The sequence below is a fragment of the Cucurbita pepo genome, chromosome 13 (assembly GCF_057944985.1).
Source record: "Cucurbita pepo subsp. pepo isolate OVF chromosome 13, ASM5794498v1, whole genome shotgun sequence".
NCBI classification, from domain to species: Eukaryota; Viridiplantae; Streptophyta; class Magnoliopsida; order Cucurbitales; family Cucurbitaceae; genus Cucurbita; species Cucurbita pepo.
The window spans coordinates 13,863,171-13,881,574 of NC_141810.1; the positions used below are offsets into that span (position 1 = coordinate 13,863,171).

At 36.8% G+C, this 18,404-nt stretch overlaps 4 protein-coding genes across 5 annotated transcripts; 3 read left to right on the forward strand and 1 right to left on the reverse strand.

Moving 5' to 3' along the window:
- Nucleotides 1-805: 805 nt before the first annotated feature.
- LOC111808961 (uncharacterized protein At2g38710) lies at nt 806-6,947 on the forward strand. The gene is given in 6 exon segments (XM_023695222.2): nt 806-1,168; nt 3,047-3,166; nt 4,777-4,891; nt 6,087-6,180; nt 6,526-6,698; nt 6,700-6,947. Coding segments are annotated over 6 exon segments (639 nt in total). The 5' UTR covers nt 806-1,064; the 3' UTR covers nt 6,733-6,947.
- A 2,307-nt stretch (nt 6,948-9,254) lies between these two features.
- LOC111809379 (vesicle-associated membrane protein 727) lies at nt 9,255-12,924 on the forward strand. Of its 2 annotated transcripts, none has more exons than XM_087117106.1 (6): nt 9,255-9,426; nt 10,204-10,451; nt 10,561-10,732; nt 10,809-10,929; nt 12,375-12,437; nt 12,556-12,924. In XM_087117106.1, the coding sequence occupies exons 2-6, from the start codon at nt 10,262-10,264 to the stop codon at nt 12,697-12,699; spliced, it is 690 nt and encodes a 229-aa protein (XP_086973232.1). In that variant the 5' UTR covers nt 9,255-9,426; nt 10,204-10,261; the 3' UTR covers nt 12,700-12,924. The 2 variants fall into 2 exon arrangements, with proteins under 2 accessions (XP_086973232.1, XP_023551597.1); XM_023695829.2 differs by having other exon boundaries at nt 9,256-9,426; nt 10,534-10,732.
- A 1,339-nt stretch (nt 12,925-14,263) lies between these two features.
- Nucleotides 14,264-15,841, forward strand: LOC111808148 (small ribosomal subunit protein eS25x). Its single transcript, XM_023693964.2, has 4 exons — nt 14,264-14,404; nt 14,554-14,628; nt 15,149-15,283; nt 15,565-15,841. Exons 1-4 carry the CDS (start codon nt 14,402-14,404, stop codon nt 15,676-15,678), a joined length of 327 nt encoding a protein of 108 aa, XP_023549732.2. The 5' UTR covers nt 14,264-14,401; the 3' UTR covers nt 15,679-15,841.
- A 595-nt stretch (nt 15,842-16,436) lies between these two features.
- Nucleotides 16,437-18,361, reverse strand: LOC111809448 (ferredoxin, root R-B2). The gene is made up of 2 exons (XM_023695914.2): nt 18,201-18,361; nt 16,437-17,056 (listed from the first exon to the last, which is right to left on the reverse strand). Exon 2 carries the CDS (start codon nt 17,041-17,043, stop codon nt 16,594-16,596), a length of 450 nt encoding a protein of 149 aa, XP_023551682.1. The 5' UTR covers nt 17,044-17,056; nt 18,201-18,361; the 3' UTR covers nt 16,437-16,593.
- Between the last annotated feature and the right edge of the window lie 43 nt (nt 18,362-18,404).

Genomic DNA, 18,404 nt, shown 5'->3' on the forward strand with positions numbered 1-18,404 from the left:
TGAATAAATGCTCGGATCTTATATATTGGATGAAAGTTTCACGTTTCACATTAGCTAATTTAGGGAATGATTTATAATCAATAAATACTATCTATATTGGCATGAGCTATTTTAGGAAACCCAAAGCAAAACCATGCTATTGGCGTGAGGCCTTTTGAGAAACCCAAAGTAAAACCATGAGAACTTGGGCTGAAGCCTCTTGGGTTGCCTTTTGAGAAACCCAAAGCAAAATCATGAGAACTTGGGCTGAGGCCTTTTGAGAAACCCAAAGTAAAACCATGAGAACTTGGGCTGAAGCCTCTTGGGTTGCCTTTTGAGAAACCAAAGCAAAACCATGAGAACTTGGGCTGAGGCCTTTTGAGAAACCCAAAGTAAAACCATGAGAACTTGGGCTGAGGCCTCTTGAGAAACCTAAAGCAAAGTCATGAAATGAGAACTTGGGCTGAGGTCTCTTTAGAAACCCAAAGCAAAGTCATGAAAATTTAGGCTGAGGTCTTTTAGGAAACCCAAAGTAAAGTCATGAGAACTTAGGCTCAAAGTATACAGTATCATACCATTCTGATAGTCGTGTTCATCTAACATGGTATCAGAGCCATACCTTAAATTTAGTCACAATCCTCAAATAACTAAAACTCTAAAAGAAAAGCAGTCGAGCCTCTATCATTTAAAATAGTTTATGTATTTTTTTATTTAATATATATATTTTTTTAAGAAGAAGCAAAGAGGGTAAACGGAATAAATAAATAAATAAAAAAAAGAAACTGGGAAGTGGGTCCTACGGGAAATAATTTATATTCATGGTTGCTTACTGCCCATCCGAATAAAGGCGCAAAAGTGAGCGACGAACAAAGGCTCTAGAGCGAGAAAGAGAGAGGGAAAGAAAAGAGGAGTGAGAAAAAAAGCTCTTCTTCTTCCTGCTGCTATTGCTGTTCTTCTTCCTCTTCCTTCTCCCTTTCCCTCTTAATTTCTTAGTAATTTCGTTACCAAATCCTCCTCCTCCTCCTCCTCAACCTACCATTGATTTTCCACCTTCTTCACTTCACTGCTCACTGATTACGCCAACCATGGTGTCGGCCAACAGAGAGATGGTGGTCTACTGTTTCGATACCCTTCTCGCTCACTACAACGGCGAGGAAGCCCCTCCCCCTGCTTTCGATGGCGGTCAACAGTAATTTCTCTCTCTTTTTGTTCTTTTCGTGTGCGATTAGTGATTGTGTTCTGGGATTTGTTTGCATGTTTGGGGTTTAGCATGTGATCGAGTCTGTGCTTTTACTAATTGTAACGTTGGTCGCTGGGTTTCGATTATGATTATGATGATCATCATTGGTTTGGTCTATGATTTCTGTGTTTAGTTCTAATTGTTCGCGAGTACTTTAAATTTTTGTGAATTGTCCATTTTGTTTTTTGTATTTTTGGTGACTGATGAAGTATTTTTATCGCTTTAAGTAGTTCAATACAATTTTTCTTAAATGGAACACAGGGAGAGGGAACATTTTGAGTATTTTCTCAATAATAGGTTCAATTGAGTTTGGATGTTCTATTGGTGAATGCTTCCTGTTTTGGCTCCGTTTTCCCTTTGTATATCCTTTCCTTTTCTCTACAATACGTGCTGTTTCATCTACAACTAAGGGAATAAGTTTGCTAAATAATGATAAAAAGAAAAATAATTGGGTTGTGGTGAGTGGTGACAAATGGTAAGAGGAATTACTGTTTCTATGTGGCTGCCAGGAAACCCAATTGAGCTACTTTTAGCTAGGCACTCCCTGCTACGTACCCTGAAAAGAGCAACTTTTGGTGAGCATCACAGGGAAAGCTCAATAAATTTAATCAGCATCTAATTTGATGTCTTTTTAAAACTCAATCGGCCCAAGAAACTTGTTTCTGTGCTTTTTTTATCTTTTTTATTCATTTCCCAATTCTTCACGAAGTCTAAAGGGAAGAAATAAGAATATAGGCTTCTTACTCATTGTAATAAGTCAGATAGGATCGGCTCCATTGCGCTTGACATCTTTGTTTCTAATTTTCCCAGAAAGCTTAGGAATTGTTTACAGTGATGTCGATGGATTATATTTACTGTAGTCATAAGTTCTCATTCAAGAGTTGAGGCACTGACATCAAGTCCTAGATACAAACAGGTTGTTTTGATGCACACGAGCTATAATGGTTAATCTGTATGATGAAATGTATTTCTGCTAAACATTTGCTTGGAAATTACTTAAGATTTATATAAAACTGTTGTAAATACATGTTGGTTTGACACTTACTGAGTAATGATTTTTTAATTTCTTGTTATGTGGTCATATCTAAGTTTATTAAGCAAAAAGAAGGAAAAAAAAAAAAAAAGTTTTCACTGGTGTTAGTACAAAGCCATGACCAACTAGTCATTATCCAAGAAAATAAAAAAGTTTTCACTGGTCTTAGTTCAATGCTATGGCCAACTATTCATTGTCCAATTTTATTTTGGATAGTTGCTTTGCTCTTGCAAGAAGGAAATCGAATTAGCAAGAACACGTGTCCGTAATCTATTGAATAATTTCTTCTGAAAGAGTTACCGGATAGAAAGTGACTGGACGAGAAGTGTTTCATAAGATTTATCTTTAACTTTCTCATGGCGTCCATATGTCTATTTCAAGAAGGTCGCTAAAAAAATTTAATACAAAGCATTTCTATTGCCACATGCATCTTAATAGATTGTGTATATGCGCGTTTTTTAAGACATATGCAGCTATCAATCTGTTGTTCATCTTTACATTTTGTGTGTGCTATCATGTGCTTAGACATGCTTTTTTTTTTTTTTTTTTTTAATTTTTAATTTTTATTTTTAATTCAACAATTGCGCGGGTGGGAATTAAAGCATCGACCTTTCAGATGGTAGTTAGTGTCTTTATCCATGAAGCTATGCTTATATCAACTGGTTAGCATATTTTTTGCAGATGCTTTTGTGATACTAACCACTTTTCAAAAGCCTTGTGCTTCATACCTAGAATATTATTATTGTAGGCTGCATCTATTTTCATTTCACGTGAATATTTTTTTTTTCTGCCAGCCCCTTGTTCGTTACCTGGAAAAAAGTGGTCAATGGTGGTGAACCTCGTCTGCGAGGGTGCATAGGAACTCTAGAAGCTCGCTGCTTGATAAATGGCTTCAAGGATTATGCTTTAAATAGGTATTATTGCATAATGCATACTTCTACCTTTCCCCCACTGCTTTATCTAAAAACTTTCCCAAATCAGTTGGCTGACTCAAATATTCTGGACAAAGTATTTCACAGCATAAGTGATTCTGTGATGATGGTGTTTATTATTGAATTTGGCTTTCCATTTCTGTAATTATTGATCTCTAAATAGTAATTACATGAAGATTGAAATTCTCATTTGCAAGTTGTGTAATGAAAAATCCAGAAGTCTGCCATAGTGGTGGTGCATGGTTTGCAACCATAGTCTGTCACAACTCTACGAATTTGTACCTCACTGCTTGTTATTAATTATGACTGTGATTATGACTGTCTTTGCACATACGATAAAAGATTGGTTCTGCTTACCTTTTCCCTGGTAGTATAGCATGAATTAACTATTGTTATGACAAATTTAACAAAAATAAATGAGAATTTTCAATTTCTTATGAGTTGGTTTGGACTTGGGTTGAAACTGTATAAATTTTTTTAAGAAAGGTTGAGGTTTTGCATGAATAAGAACCTTGTGGCATTGTTAATTTTGTATTTGGGTGCCTATTATGAGTCCTTTAGCGCCTTTTTGTACTTTGACGCGTATTATGAAGTTTTTGAATTATTACAAATGCTGTTGGATGTTTTTGTCAGTGATCAAAATCAAGGTCCAACTTAAAGTATAATGGAGCAGCTTTGTAAATGTGATTGATTTGAAGTGAATGCGTACAAACCTTCTATTCTTTCTATGTTAATCGGTTTCATACGGGAGACTACCACCTAAAGCTCATAGTTAGGGAATTTTCATTTATTTCTGCTTTCCAGAATCGTTTTCACATTGCCCTCTCCCTGGCTTTCTTGAATCAAATTTTAAGGGAGAAAGTCAATGGGTGGATGAGAAGTCCATATGCATGACATAAGTGATCCATATTGTCGGAAGTTTGCTTCATTTAAAACTGATTTGGTAAATAAGTTCAGTGAAGGGGCGGTGAGGAGGAAGCTGGTTTGGTTAGCAAGGTTCGAGAGAGAATGAAAAGTCCATTCTTAAGTGACCTAACTGATTTGTATGTAAATTTATTGATATTCAGGCATGAGGTCCATTGAGGGGGGGGGGGGGGGGGGGGGGGGGGAGTGGAACTCTTATGGCTTATTATTCCTTTGGACAAAGGAAGTGACCTTGGTTGGTTCTTTTGCTCTATCTTAACTCTTGGTTTCACATGCTCTCTTATTGTCATGTGAGATCCCACATTGGTTGGAAAGGGGAACAAAACATTCTTTATAAGGGTGTGGAAACCTCTTTCTAGCAGACGTGTTTTAAAACCGTGAGGCTGGCGGCGATACGTAATGGGCCAAAGCGGACAATGTCTGCTAGCAGTGGGCTTGGACTGTTACAAATTGTGAGATACATCGGTTGGAGAGGGGAACGAAATATTTTTTATAAGGGTGTGGAATCCTCTCCCTAGCAGATGCATTTTAAAACCGTGAGGCTGACGGTTTGGGCTGTTACATGTCATGACTAAATGCAAATTTTATTTTTCTATGGTTGAACTGACACTACAATGGGCATCTAAAGAGTTGGTTTTTTTATTCCTTTTTTCTTGAATATGTTGCAGTGCATTGAGGGACCGGAGGTTCCCCCCAATACAGCCTAAAGAATTACCACATTTGGAGTGCACAGTTTCCATTCTAGTTGATTATGAAATAGCTATAAATTATCTTGATTGGGAGGTACGTTTCTGTTCCCTTTTTTTAATCAAAGGTTTGTGTTTGTGTTCAGTGAGTACAATGGTTGGCTTTGGTTTTCTGTTGTCTCACAGAATCTGAGTGCCCTTTTTCCTTTCCATTAAACTCGAACAATTATGTGCATTATTAATGATTAGAACAGGTCTGTCAGGCTTGAGCTACATTGTTAGAGTAAGATTCATAAACTACTACTTTCAAGGAAGTCGGATGTTAGGCCTCCTGGTACGATAAGGCCCAAAAGGGGATTAACCCCCTCCAGGAGTTAATTTGTTATTAGACACTAACTAGTTTAATTTAACCCTTTTTTCTCATTGTATTATCAGTTGTTTTTATGCTAACTAGAAGCACATACTTATCAGGAAAATGGAAAAAAATTAAGCTAGTTAGCTACCGTGAGATCCCACATCGGTTGGAGAGGGGAACAAAGCATTCTTTACAAGGGTGTGGAAACCTCTCCCTAGCGGATTCGTTTTAAAAATCTTGAGGGGAAGCCTAAAAAGGAAAGCCCAAAGAGGACAATATCTGCTAGTGTTGGACTTGGGTTATTACAAATGGTATCAGAGTCAGACACCGGGCGTTGTGCCAACGAGGACGTTGGGCCCTCAAGGGAGATGGATTGTGAGATCCCACATTGGTTGGAGAGGAGAACGAAGCATTCCTTATAAGGGTGTGGAAATCTCTCCCTATCAAATGCGTTTCAAAAGCCTTAAGGGGAAGCCTAGAAGGAAAAGCGCAAAGAAGACAATATCTGCTAGGGGTGGGCTTCGGTAGTTACAGCTACTAAATACATCTAGGATGTTTGAATGACAGGAACTTTCTTGCTATATATTATCACAGGACAGGCTCATAGGCATAACTTGCAAGTGTTTACTCGAGTAGCCTTGCTAAGTAGTAAATGATGGCTGTATTCAAGATGCATGTTTAGTTCATAGTTAAGTACTGTATGAATAACAATACTTTTGCATATATGTAAAGGCTTGATTGTTGGAAATTCAGAAAATGCATTGCCATTATGGCTTGCAAGGATTGGTCGTGCCCGTTGCTTGATTCTGGCTAGTTTGTCCGAAATTTTAAGCTTGGTCCTGTCCTGCTTGCCTGTCGTGTTTTTGGTCAGTCCCACAGAATAGCCAGTCTTGCAGGTAGGCTTTCCGTAATCAGGGGTCTTCGTATCTTATTGCAGGTAGGTAAGCATGGTATTATTATTGAATTTAATGATCCCGACTATAATACTAGACGAAGTGCTACGTATCTGCCCGAGGTAGCTGCCCATGAAGGTATGTCTACGGTGCTTTTTGTCGATAAATATTCGTCCTCTTTTCATTGTCATGTGAAATCCAGTGATTTGCCTGGTATACAAAGTAGTGGGGCGGACTACCCCCCTCCCGTACTTGGTCGATCTTCCCATGTTTAGTCGAAATTTTTGCCGTTGTTGCTGTTGATGCCCTCTATCTTCCTTCTGCAATATAGGCAGATTATCGAGCAGCCTGATTTGTGCACTTTAATCGAACATACCTTCGTGAAACATAGTTTTTTGGCTAAAATGTTGTCAAATCTCTGTTTAGCTTTATACTCCCTCCAGCTGACCGAGGTTTCGGGTTTGGCTGCATCTTGATTATCAGGTTGGACAAAAATTGAGGCTATCGACTCATTGGTGCGGAAGGCAGGATACAATGGTGCAATCACCGAGTCACTGCGTAAGCGTATTCGATTGACCCGGTACCAGAGCACCCTATTCACCATGCACTATGGTGAGTATGTGTCCTATGTTAAAACCACCCGGGGCACGACCCCTTGCGTTGTCGGGGCTAAAGCCTAACAACCATTGATTCTTCCAAACGGCTCTTGCTAAAACCTGCAAGGCGAAAGTTTGGGTACTGAACTGAACTAAAACAAGATATTGGATGCTTGAATGATTTGTGTTGTGTTCCATCGCTATCTTTTCAATGCCATTCAACAAGAAAAGAAACTGAAAGAACCCATGCTCTGTAAGACTTTCTTCAACCTTTCCAAATTCTAATTATCATATTTCTATTTATATCTATCATTTTCTCTCGATGGCTTCGCTTGTTTCATTTCTTTTTCGGGTTGATCCGTGTCTTTATTCGAGGTGTGTGCAAGTTGACTCGAACACAGATATTGAAAAAACGTCGTACTTTTACATAGCGGTTTCAAAATAGGAGTGATTTGTGAATGTTGTGTTAGCAACATGGTTCGTAATTTATTTTGATTTTAAAAAACGGATTAGCTTTTTTCGTCTCCGTGTTTCGTGTTCTTCAGTGTTTTTACTAAATTGGAAATATCGGTTAACTCGAATGTTTCTTCGTTCTTGATAGTGAAATATAGATCTTTAATATAGTTGATGAATGCCTTTCCAAAAAATACTTGTAAAAAAATATTAAATTACAAATTCAGTTCTTTAATTATGATATTTACAAAAATTTACATATACTAAATATAAAATTGACAAATTGAATGTTGGGTTATAATATATATACAATTTAAATATATATATATAGATAGATTACTTAAATTTTTTAAAAAAATTTAATTTATCGCACAAATTCTCTATTATACCTTTGGAATTTCAAAATTGAAAGGTTAAACTTATAATTTAAATGTGACGTTCCACATTGGTTGGAGAGGAGAATAAATCACTAAGAGGGGAAGGGAAATCTTCCCCTAGCAAACGCGGGGAAACCTGAAAGGGAAAGCCCAAAGAGGACTATATCCCCTAGCAAACGCGGGGAAACCTGAAAGGGAAAGTCCAAAGAGGACTATATCCCCTAGCAAATGCGGGGAGGGAAAGTCCAAAGAGGACTATATCCCCTAGCAAATGCGGGGAAACCTGAATGGGGAAGCCCAAAGAGGACTGTATCCCCTAGCAAATGCGGGGAAACCTGAATGGGGAAGCCCAAAGAGGACTATATCCCCTAGCAAACGCGGGGAAACTTGAAAGGGAAAGCCCAAAGAGGACAATATTTGCTAGGTAGATTTGGGGCGTTATAAATGGTATCAGAGCCAGACATCGGATGATGTGCCAGCCTTCTCGCTGTTCCCCGAAAGGGGGTAGACGAGGCGATATGTGTTGAACACAACTCACTGTGGGAAACACTCGCACTCTTTATTAAGACCAATCGAGAAGAGAATACAAGACACTCGGTAGAATACTTCTGTTTTTTAGATTTTTTTGGATGAATAACCTAGATAGAGTGGAGGGTATTTATACTATAGCCTACACAATCTAGACCTAACAAATCTAGATCGAATAACCTAGATAGAGTGGAGGGTATTTATACTATAGCCTACACAATCTAGACCTAACAAATCTAGATCGAACAAATCTAAATCTAGACCTAACAATCTTTTTTCTAAAATATCTAGATCTCTTTCTCCTCAAATCTGTAGATATTTTCCCTAAATCTCTACTAAAATAAATATATGATGGGCTCGTACAATTATTGGGCTTGACTCTATTGGGCTAGTACAATTATTGGGCTTGACTCTATTGGGCTAGTGATGATATTTCAACCGTATGCGAGTAAGAACGCTGGCCCCAAAGGGGGGTGGATTTGGTGGTGGTCCCACATCGATTGGAGAAAGGAACGAGTGCCAGCGAGGATGTTGGGCCCCAAAGGGGGTGGATTGTTATGTCCCACATTGGTTGGGGAGGAAAACAAATCACCCTTTAGAAGTGTGTGGAATAAAGCGTTGAGGGGAAGCCTGAAAAGGAAAGCCTAAAGAGGACAATATCTGCCGACGAATCTGAGGCAGGGGAAGCTCGAAAGTGAAAGCCCAAAGAGGACTATATCCACTAGCGGTGGATCGGGTAATATTAAATGTAAATTATATATATATATATATATATGCACAAATATGAATTGTCAAGTTAAATGTAAAAATAGATATATTTTAAAAATATAAAATTACAAATATGTATTACAAGAAATAAAAGTTGCCTTAATAATTAAGTTTTGTTTTTGTTGACAAAAATAGTAATAATAACAGTAGTAATAATAATAATAATAATAAGAATTATAATAATAATAATAATAATAATAATAATAATAATGTATGATATATATTTTTAGTCAAATTACCATTCTAATTACTAAATTTTTATTATCTATTTATTTGGTTGGCTTCTTTGTCTAAATAGTTTTTTAAAATTTAAAATTTTATATTTAATATATAATTAAAATAATCAAAAAAATATTTTAAAAATAATTAATTTATAGATTTATAGGACAAAATTAGAAGTTTAAAAATCTATTATAAATTTTTAAAATTAAATATAAAAATAAGTGTAAAAATTTATGGAATATAAAAATAAGCTCGAAATTGGGAGTATTTTTACACATTTTCGGAGAATTGTTCCTAACCGGAGACGGAAGGTTAAACTGATCGAGGTTCGGCCTCCCTTATATATTGCCCGTCTTGTTTACAATTTCATGTATGTTTCAGACGGATCGATCTTTTAGCTTGCATCTCACGTGAAGTTGACTAGAGATTTCCAGTTTAAGGTTTGAATTTTTCTCTTTTCTTGTAAGATTTTTACTTTCTGATTGGATCGTGGAATTAAATTTTGTTTTCTTCGTCGATTTTTCTCCTTTTCTGGTTAATTCTGAAGAACATGTGTAGGGTTTAATTTGTTTCCCGAACTGTTTCTTGATCATCTCGAATTTGGAGGAGACGCTGTGAATTAGCATTTTCTTTTTCTTCTTCTTCTTCTCCACTTCGTTCGTAAGCAGAAAATCTTTTTGTACAATTGTTGTTTCTTTGTGATTTGAGTTACTGATTATCTGAAGGAATACTGGGGTTTTTCGTCGGCGGTCTGCTGTAGTTGATGTTATTGTATATTAGGTACTGTCATTTCATCAATTAGTCATTGTGTTGGATTATAACCTTACTGCTATAGAAAACAGAATATACAAGTTCCTGGTAATTCGATGGACAAATCCTTCAAGCAAGTAATTTACTCAAACATTCGTGGCCTTTGTTATCTTAGGCTCAAATTTGTGTAGACCGCTAGTACGGGAACTTCCCAAAAAATAGGAGTTAACTTAGCTGAAACTTCCCAAAAAATAGGAGTTAACTTAGCTGAAACTTCAATGATAAATGTTCACATGAGATTTCAAAAAGAAAGTCCCAACATGTAACTGAGCTCAGTTACAAATTTAATGAGACTAGAATAATGGAGTGGATAGCCTCATATCATGTTATTCGTGAATTTCCCATGTTTCGTACCTCCAGTTCGAGAATGAATTCCGATTAACTATATCCATTCAAAAATTTTGTAGGTTACTGCTGCAGTTTGTGAGTTCTACTACTTTGATTCTTCTCAGATAACAGTGAGAGATGAGTCAGAAGGGCCTAATATATAGCTTTGTTGCTAAAGGAACTGTTGTTTTAGCAGAACACACATCATTCTCAGGCAATTTTAGTACCATTGCCGTTCAATGCTTACAGAAATTGCCTTCTAATAGCAGCAAATGCACATACTCATGTGATGGCCATACATTCAACTTTCTTCTCGACAGTGGATTTGGTATTGTGTTTTCTTAAGTTTGATAATGTACTTGTTTTGACTTCACTGGCACTTGTTGCTGAAGTGTTTGATTGATTTACAGTTTTTCTGGCCGTTGCGGATGAATCAGTTGGAAGGAATATGCCATTTGTGTTTCTTGAGCGTGTGAAAGATGACTTTAAACAGCGTTATGGTTCAAGTATCAAGGACGATAACCCTCACCCGCTTGCAGATGATGAGGATGAGGATGATTTATTTCTCGACCGGTTCAGTGTTGCATACACTCTTGACAGAGAATTTGGGTATGCCCATGTTTATGAACAATGTTCGAGCTTTGTGTCATACATTTTACCAAACAACCTCTATTTTTCATGATAGGCCAAGGATTAAGGAGCACATGCAATATTGCATGAACCACCCAGAAGAAATGAATAAGCTTTCCAAGCTGAAGGCTCAAATAACAGAGGTGAAAGGAATTATGATGGATAACATCGAAAAGGTTTGACTTCTTGTTTTATGAAATCATGCCATTTTTGCTCTGAGATTTTCTATTGAGATTTTGATAGAGCATACATGTTCTTGTTCACCGTTGTGCATAATGTATAAACACGGAGACTTAGATTAAAGTATTTTTGAAGATCTCACTTTGCACCCTCTAATTCTTCCTCCTTTTCCATGTCATCTTGGCAAATGTACCAGCATCTATGCATATCCCTGTTACATGCGGCGTCCTTGTAGGTAGATCAGCTAAGTAGTATATTAGCCATGAGCACTGAACTAGTTTTCGCCCTCAAAGCAACATAGTCAATATCACATGAGTGTGTTGCTTGATTGTTTTTGAAGAACCTGATTTTCAAAGAATTTGGTAGTGGTCAGTTTGGATAAAGTGGATTCGAATTGGTCAAAATATCTCACACACGTATTCCTTGCTCCCTTTTCCTGCCGTTCCTTGCTTCTCAATGCAGCCATTGGAAGTTACTGTGGGGATTTTGGGCAGCACAATAACATCACTTCGGCATTTTTTCGAATACACAATAAAGTTCATATTTGATAGGATTGTACATTATATTGTTATTGATTTTCTTATTTGAGCCTACAAGTTGCTGATTTCATACAAATGGACTGTGTGACATCCTATGTGCTGTTAATATATGTAAAGGAAGTCATTTGTCGAATCTTGGTGAGAAATTTGGAGACATATCCTTGAGGACGTAGCGGAAATTTGTCTGAATGGACAAGCTATCCACTTTTTGACCATATAGGCAAGGTAGTAAATATGATTATTTGACACCTGACATGAGGATTAGCAAAAAAATGTCTGCTTCCAGCTTTCCTTCATGATGTTCTCTGTGGCATTACCTTAAGATGAGACTAGGAATTTGATTGAGATCGTTGTCATTTTTTTTTTCTTTTTATATGGAACTCTCTTGATAATAGGTTCGTCTTCAACTATCCTCTCACTGTGATTGGTTTTTGTTTTTTCAATGTCGTTTTGGTCTTGGGTTGGGTAGTGCCTCACCAGTCCTTGTATACTATTCTCTTCAACATTTTAAATGATCTGGAATTGGTGAATCAATGGTTTGGTCTTTTGATGGTATCAGAGCCGGTGGGGTGCCAGCGAAGACGCTGAGCCCCCTAGGGGGTGGATTGTGAGATCCCAACCACTCCCTAGCAGACGCGTTTTAAAACCGTGAGGTTGACGACGATATGTAATGGATCAAAGTGGACAATATCTACTAGCGGTGAGCTTGAACTGTTACAGCGATGGCTAGAAGTTCCTTATGCAAATAAACTGAAAAATGAGGTGTTTTCTTCTAGTGAGCTACACTAGCCCCTAAGTTGTTCGTTCCTTAAAAGAGAGGGGAGACTCGGGGCTAGGAAATCTAGAACCTATCTTTCTCAGCTTTTCTAAACAGACATGATATCAATTTCCTTCTCTTGTAGGTCTTAGATCGTGGCGAACGAATCGAGCTTCTGGTGGACAAAACAGAAAACCTCCAATTTCAGGTACATCATTTAATCCAACTGTCTGTTGAGAACCTCGAACGGGAACTGGGAAGTTGAAGATAAATATAGTATCCTATATCTTTCTCGTTTCATGTCGGGATCTCTGTTTTAAATGTAGGCCGATAACTTCCATCGACAAGGGAGGCAACTTCGGCGAAAAATGTGGCTGCAGAGCTTACAAATGAAGCTAATGGTTGGGGGAGGAATCTTGGTGTTGATCATCATACTCTGGTTTATTGTATGCGGTGGTTTCAAATGTTGATTTGGTGAAGTTAGTAGCAGCAAGTAAGTGTTTTCAGTTGTTCATGCATGCAAGCAAACCGTTACCAAATCTATACATACATACATACATACATACATATAATATGCCTTTCTCACTTTCTAATTTGTAATTAGCATTCTATATTACCTCTCAAAATTTATTCTTTGGGTTTGTGTATTGAAGAATCTATGTTTATATGCTCAATCTGGCTTGCATTTGCTTAAATTTTAACATGTGATTATGCGTTCTTTCGTGTTATTATGTGTTCTTCTGAACCAATTCTCGATTGAAATGGTCTGGTTGAAAGGAGCGTTCGATAACCATTTGGTTTTTAAAAGTTGTACTTGTTTCTTGTATGTTATTTTCGATGGTCTTCATTTTACATTAAACGTTGGAATTATTAGCTAAATTTCAAAACAAAAATAAGTTTTAAAAGCGAATTTTTTTAAAGTTTTTGAAACGCTTAGATTTTGGAAAAATGATATTTTAATATTTTAAGGATAAATTTATTATATGTAATTATATATTGCTTTGTTTGTATGAACTCCTTTTATGTAAGGAAAAAAAAAAAAAAAATACAATAAAATTGGCCATTTCACATAAAAATAACCAAATAGCTCTCTTTCACAACTAAAGAAAAATATGGCACACTAAAAAATGAATTTCATGAATTTTGAGCATTGAATTTATTTAATCACAAAATTAAATAATAATAATAATTGCATTATAACATTTATTCAGCTATTACTACTACAACAATAACCAAACATTATTTAGATAACTATAAAATATAATAAATATTGTATTTACTTTGCTGGAATAAGAAAATTAAAATATAAAGACAAAGGTCCCTCGAAAATTAAAATATAAAGATAAAGGTCCCTCTGAATGATGAAGCTTATCTCCTGTCACCTCACTTGCCAACTTTGATCCATGTTATTTTGAGGTCATATCTAGTCTTCAGAGTAGGTCATATTTAGTCTTCAGAGTTGCCTCAATGGTACTGTTCTCGCAGCTTTACCCATGAACATCTAGTCAACTGTTGCACCTCAACGTATTTCATCGAAACATATTTCATCGAAAGAGTGCTTTACCCCTAAATATCTAGTCAATTGGTGCACCTCAACGTATTTCAGGGAGAACCAACTAGCTCTAGGTTTGAGTGACACTTTCACCCCTAACCACAACTCAAAGCTAGTATCAATTTATTGCATAACCAGTTGAGTTTTTAATTCCATGAAAGTTCATAAATAGCTCTGACACAAGACATATGAATACCTTGGCTCAAAGCCGCTCAAGAACAACTCCTATAGGTCCTAAAGAATTCTTCTTTATTTTACTTGCCTCAAACAAATAACTTGGACTCGAACAAACTGAACACATCAAGCATCCTTCTCGTCGTTCATGTTGATCGGAGACAAAAAAAAAAAAAAAAAAAAAAAAAAAAAAACCTTAAAATTAATAATTTTTGACAACATATTTGTTTTAAAAACTTTACTTTTCAAGAAAATTAATTATTATTTTTTTAGAAAAAGGTCGGCCCAGTTTTTACTCTTGGGCCCTATCGTTAGCCCACGGCCCACCATGGAATATCAGACTTTCGGGCGGTCCTATAAATTCTTCCCATTCAGTCCTATTTCCTCCTTTCTATTCCGTTCGAAACCTTTGCAACTCTTCCCTCAAACCCTAGAAATCAAATCTCATGGTGAGTTGCTATCTGCACTTTCTTGTTGATTCATCTCCAAATTGTTCTTTCTTTCTTTATTCCTTTTCATTTCATTCTGGAACTTCTGTACTGATTCTACTTATTGTGGTGTTTGTTGTTGTTTTTGTTTTGTATCGTTTGAATCGTAGGCACCAAAGAAGGATAAGGCTCCTCCACCGTCCTCCAAGCCCGCTAAATCTGGGGGAGGAAAGCAGAAGAAGAAGGTAAGCTTCTTAGAATTAAATACTGCTAGCGGTTTCATGATTCGTTTGCCGATGCATGCCTAGCCCTATCGTTCAAGAAGATCATTTAATAAGATTTAGTTCTTTTAATTTCCTCTGGTTTTACTGCATTGCTTAGACGGAGTGTTATTCGTATTTTCTGAAGTTAGTATTGCTGAATTTTGTTTCAACACTTTGATATTTGGAGCGAGCTGCCTTTTGTAATTAGATCTTCATACATTACGTAGCATATCCTTCTTCACCGTACATAGTTCACAAAACTAGCTTAGGCGTTAAATATGGGGCAATCGGAAAGTGGTTTTTCATTCGATTTAGGAAGAAAATTCAAGGCCTTCAAAAATACATTGAGATGTTTGGAATCCAGTGAAGTTCGTTGAATAGGAGGATCACTATGATTTTCTTTTTGGTATTAAGCTTTATATGATGGTTATCAATTGGATTGCACACTATGATTTTCTTTTTGGTATTAAGCTTTATATGATGGTTATCAATTGGATTGCAGAAATGGAGCAAAGGCAAGCAAAAGGAGAAGGTGAACAACATGGTTTTATTTGATCAGGCAAGTTATGAGAAGCTCCTTTCTGAAGCTCCCAAGTTCAAGCTGGTCACTCCGTCTATCCTTTCTGATAGGTTGAGGGTATGTCTTTTCTTCCTTTTACTCGTATGTGGTTTTTCCCGTAGTCTGCAATCTTTTTTTTTGTTCTTGGCCTGAATATGTTGAGAAGAACTGGGCATTTATCCTAAACCCATATGGTGTTTCAACCAATATGGATCGGATTGGGTTGATACTTGATTAAAATGCTCAACCCACACACTTAGTCTACTTATGAACATGAAATTCTTAGTTAAGGAGGAATCAGATTGGCAGGGTACTGAAATTTTATGCAGGCCTTTTTGACTAATGCAACTTTCTTATAGATCAATGGATCGCTCGCACGAAGAGCAATTAAGGATTTGATGGCACGGGGTTCCATCAGGATGATATCATCTCACTCCAGTCAGCAGATCTATACAAGAGCAACCAACGCCTAAGGCTATGGCACGGGGTTCATATAAACTCTTTCCCGGAAGGCTATGGTTATGTAGTTCCCTTCCCATTTTGCAATTCCGAATTTTGTCCATCGATGAAATTATCTTTTAGTCTGTTCTAATGGCTGGATGATCTTTTAATGTGATGTGGTCTTTTATTTGTTAATCGGGTTGTTCGTGATGTGGTCTTTTATTCGTTAATTGGGTTTGGGTAGTTCGTGTTTTTTTTTTTTCTAGCTCTAATCATAATGTGCCAGTCGTGTAGAAGTTGGCTTTAGTTGCAAGGATTTGACAATAGTCTCAATATCCTCTAATAAAATGCTAACCAATTATAAATTTGAATTTGAACTTAAAAAATTAACTGATCTAATGTGACCATCAATTGTTTTCAATTCTTTTAGTAAATAACTAAAAACCTCAACCAATTTACATCCTGCTTGTCTGATGTGATGTGGGAATCTGTTTCATTTCGTCGAGCTGTTAAAGTACTTTCCGGAAGTGTTAAAATTATGGCAGAAGGATTACCAAGTTTATAAAGAAAATGTTAAAAGAAAAGTATTTGAACCAGTTCATTTGATAGTACTCGATTCATTTACCCTTTCATAAGAAACATTTCACCATTAAGCATAAGAGCAATTAATTAAATTCCCACTTTTATGGCCAGGAGAGGCACTCATGCTTAATTACTGGCCTCCACTTTCTTCTATACAGTAACTTTACAAATGTAAAGTGGGTGGTGGAAGAGAATTTTAAAGCCTAACTGGAAACTTAAAAGATGATTATAAATGAATAATGTTCAATTTTGCAAAACCGGTGACATAAAATTCGCATTAGTACACGAGCACAGTTATTGTAGTCTTGGCATGATTGAAATTCATTCAGACTTAAAACGATAAAAATACACATAAAACAAATAAATCAGTACAAATCACCTTCCTTATGTGTGTGGATGACACAGTCGGATTGTGGGTATGCAACGCAGGTCAGGACATAGCCCTTCTCCATTTGATTGTCGTCCAAGAACGATCCATCTGATTGGTCCACTGTCCCAGAAACAACTTGACCGGCGCAAGTAGAGCAAGCTCCAGCCCTGCAAGAGTAAGGTAGATCCAATCCAGCTTCCTCAGCTGAGTCCAGAATGTATGCATCATCAGGGGCCTCAAACTCATTCTCTTCACCGTTTGGTCCAATCAATTTCACTTTGTAAGCAGCCATTGCTGTCACTTTGAATGAAGAAGACTTCAATCCAAATGCCCGGGATACACTCCTAACAGAACCCAAAGAAGATGGCCTCTGCACTAGGGCACAGGATCTCCTTGGTGTAGCACTTTTGATCAGGCAAGATGTTGGAAGATTGATAGCCGACATCGAATCGTGATAGCTGAAGCCATGATGATAAAATTAGGGAATTTAAACAGAACGAAACTGCAACCATCTATTAGACACAACAGAAGACTGAAGGTAATCAATTACGCAGCAACCTTATCTACTTCAATGCAAACCATACATGTTTATATATGTTATTGTTACAAAACGTGGCTTCCAGCAAAAATGAATCATGCAAGATCTTGACTACTAAACATCTTCCCCAATATTTCATGTCAAGATGCTGGATATTCCATCAGCAACGCCAATCCACACAAACACCAGCAGATGATGAAAAAGAGCTTGGACGTCGGTTTAAGAAAAAAATCAATCGAGGATGTGAGATAGATCTAGATGATGTATTGGACGTGGAAAGCTTCAACAAATTGGAACGAAAAATCTATTTTATAAATAAATAAATAACTCACTTCGATTGTTCAATGATGATAGCAAAAGAAGTGAAAGAAAAAATAATAATAATGGCAAAGCCTTTTGGTTATGCAAATGAAAAGAATACGCCAACCTGAGCAAAAGAGGCGCCAATTATCATTCCAAAAGTAGATGGTTCAATCAGGTTCAACGGCATAAAAAGAGGTTACAGAAAAATTGGAGACCAAGAAAGCAAAAAAGACCAAGATCCAAAAAAAAATCCACATCATCCCGCAAAGCAAACAGAAGAACTTTTAAAAAATCATTAACAAGTCTTCATTTGGAAATGAAAAAAGAACTAAACAAATTATCAAGCATGCAAGGGGATAATTCGACAGAAACATCAAGTTTCCGGAAAAAGAAAAAAAAAATTCCTGAACTATTCCAAAATTGAAAAACGAAACCAATATTCTCCAATGTCAAGCGCTTATCGGTTGAGCTTCTAACACCGTAGTACACAATAAACGAAAAACAAACAAATCATAAGAAATCAACAGTCTATAATAGCCAAACACAACATAAACCGTAAAAAGCAACCAAAGATCCACAAAATAAACAGCGACTAACAAGAAAAGCGAAAAAGAAAATTTACAGAACCGCAGGTCGCAATCAAAACAATGAAAAGGACAGATTATAGTACGAAAAAGAGAACAGAAAATCAAAAACAGAAAGGATTGAAGAAAGACGAAGATCAAAAGAAATGAAAAAGAAAAGATAGAGAAGAACATTACGAGGAGAGGCGATCCGCAGAGGGCGTGAAAAACGGAGGAAGCCGCGAAGAGAGAAATGGAAAGTAGCCCTAACGATGCTGCCGCCAAGTACGTGTTTGTTTTTGTCGCTGGCTTTCCTTTCTTAAGAGCAGATTCCAAATGAGGACGTCTGAGTTGGTGAGCCGAGTTTTGATCCTCTACTGCCGTTTCTATTTTTAACTCTGT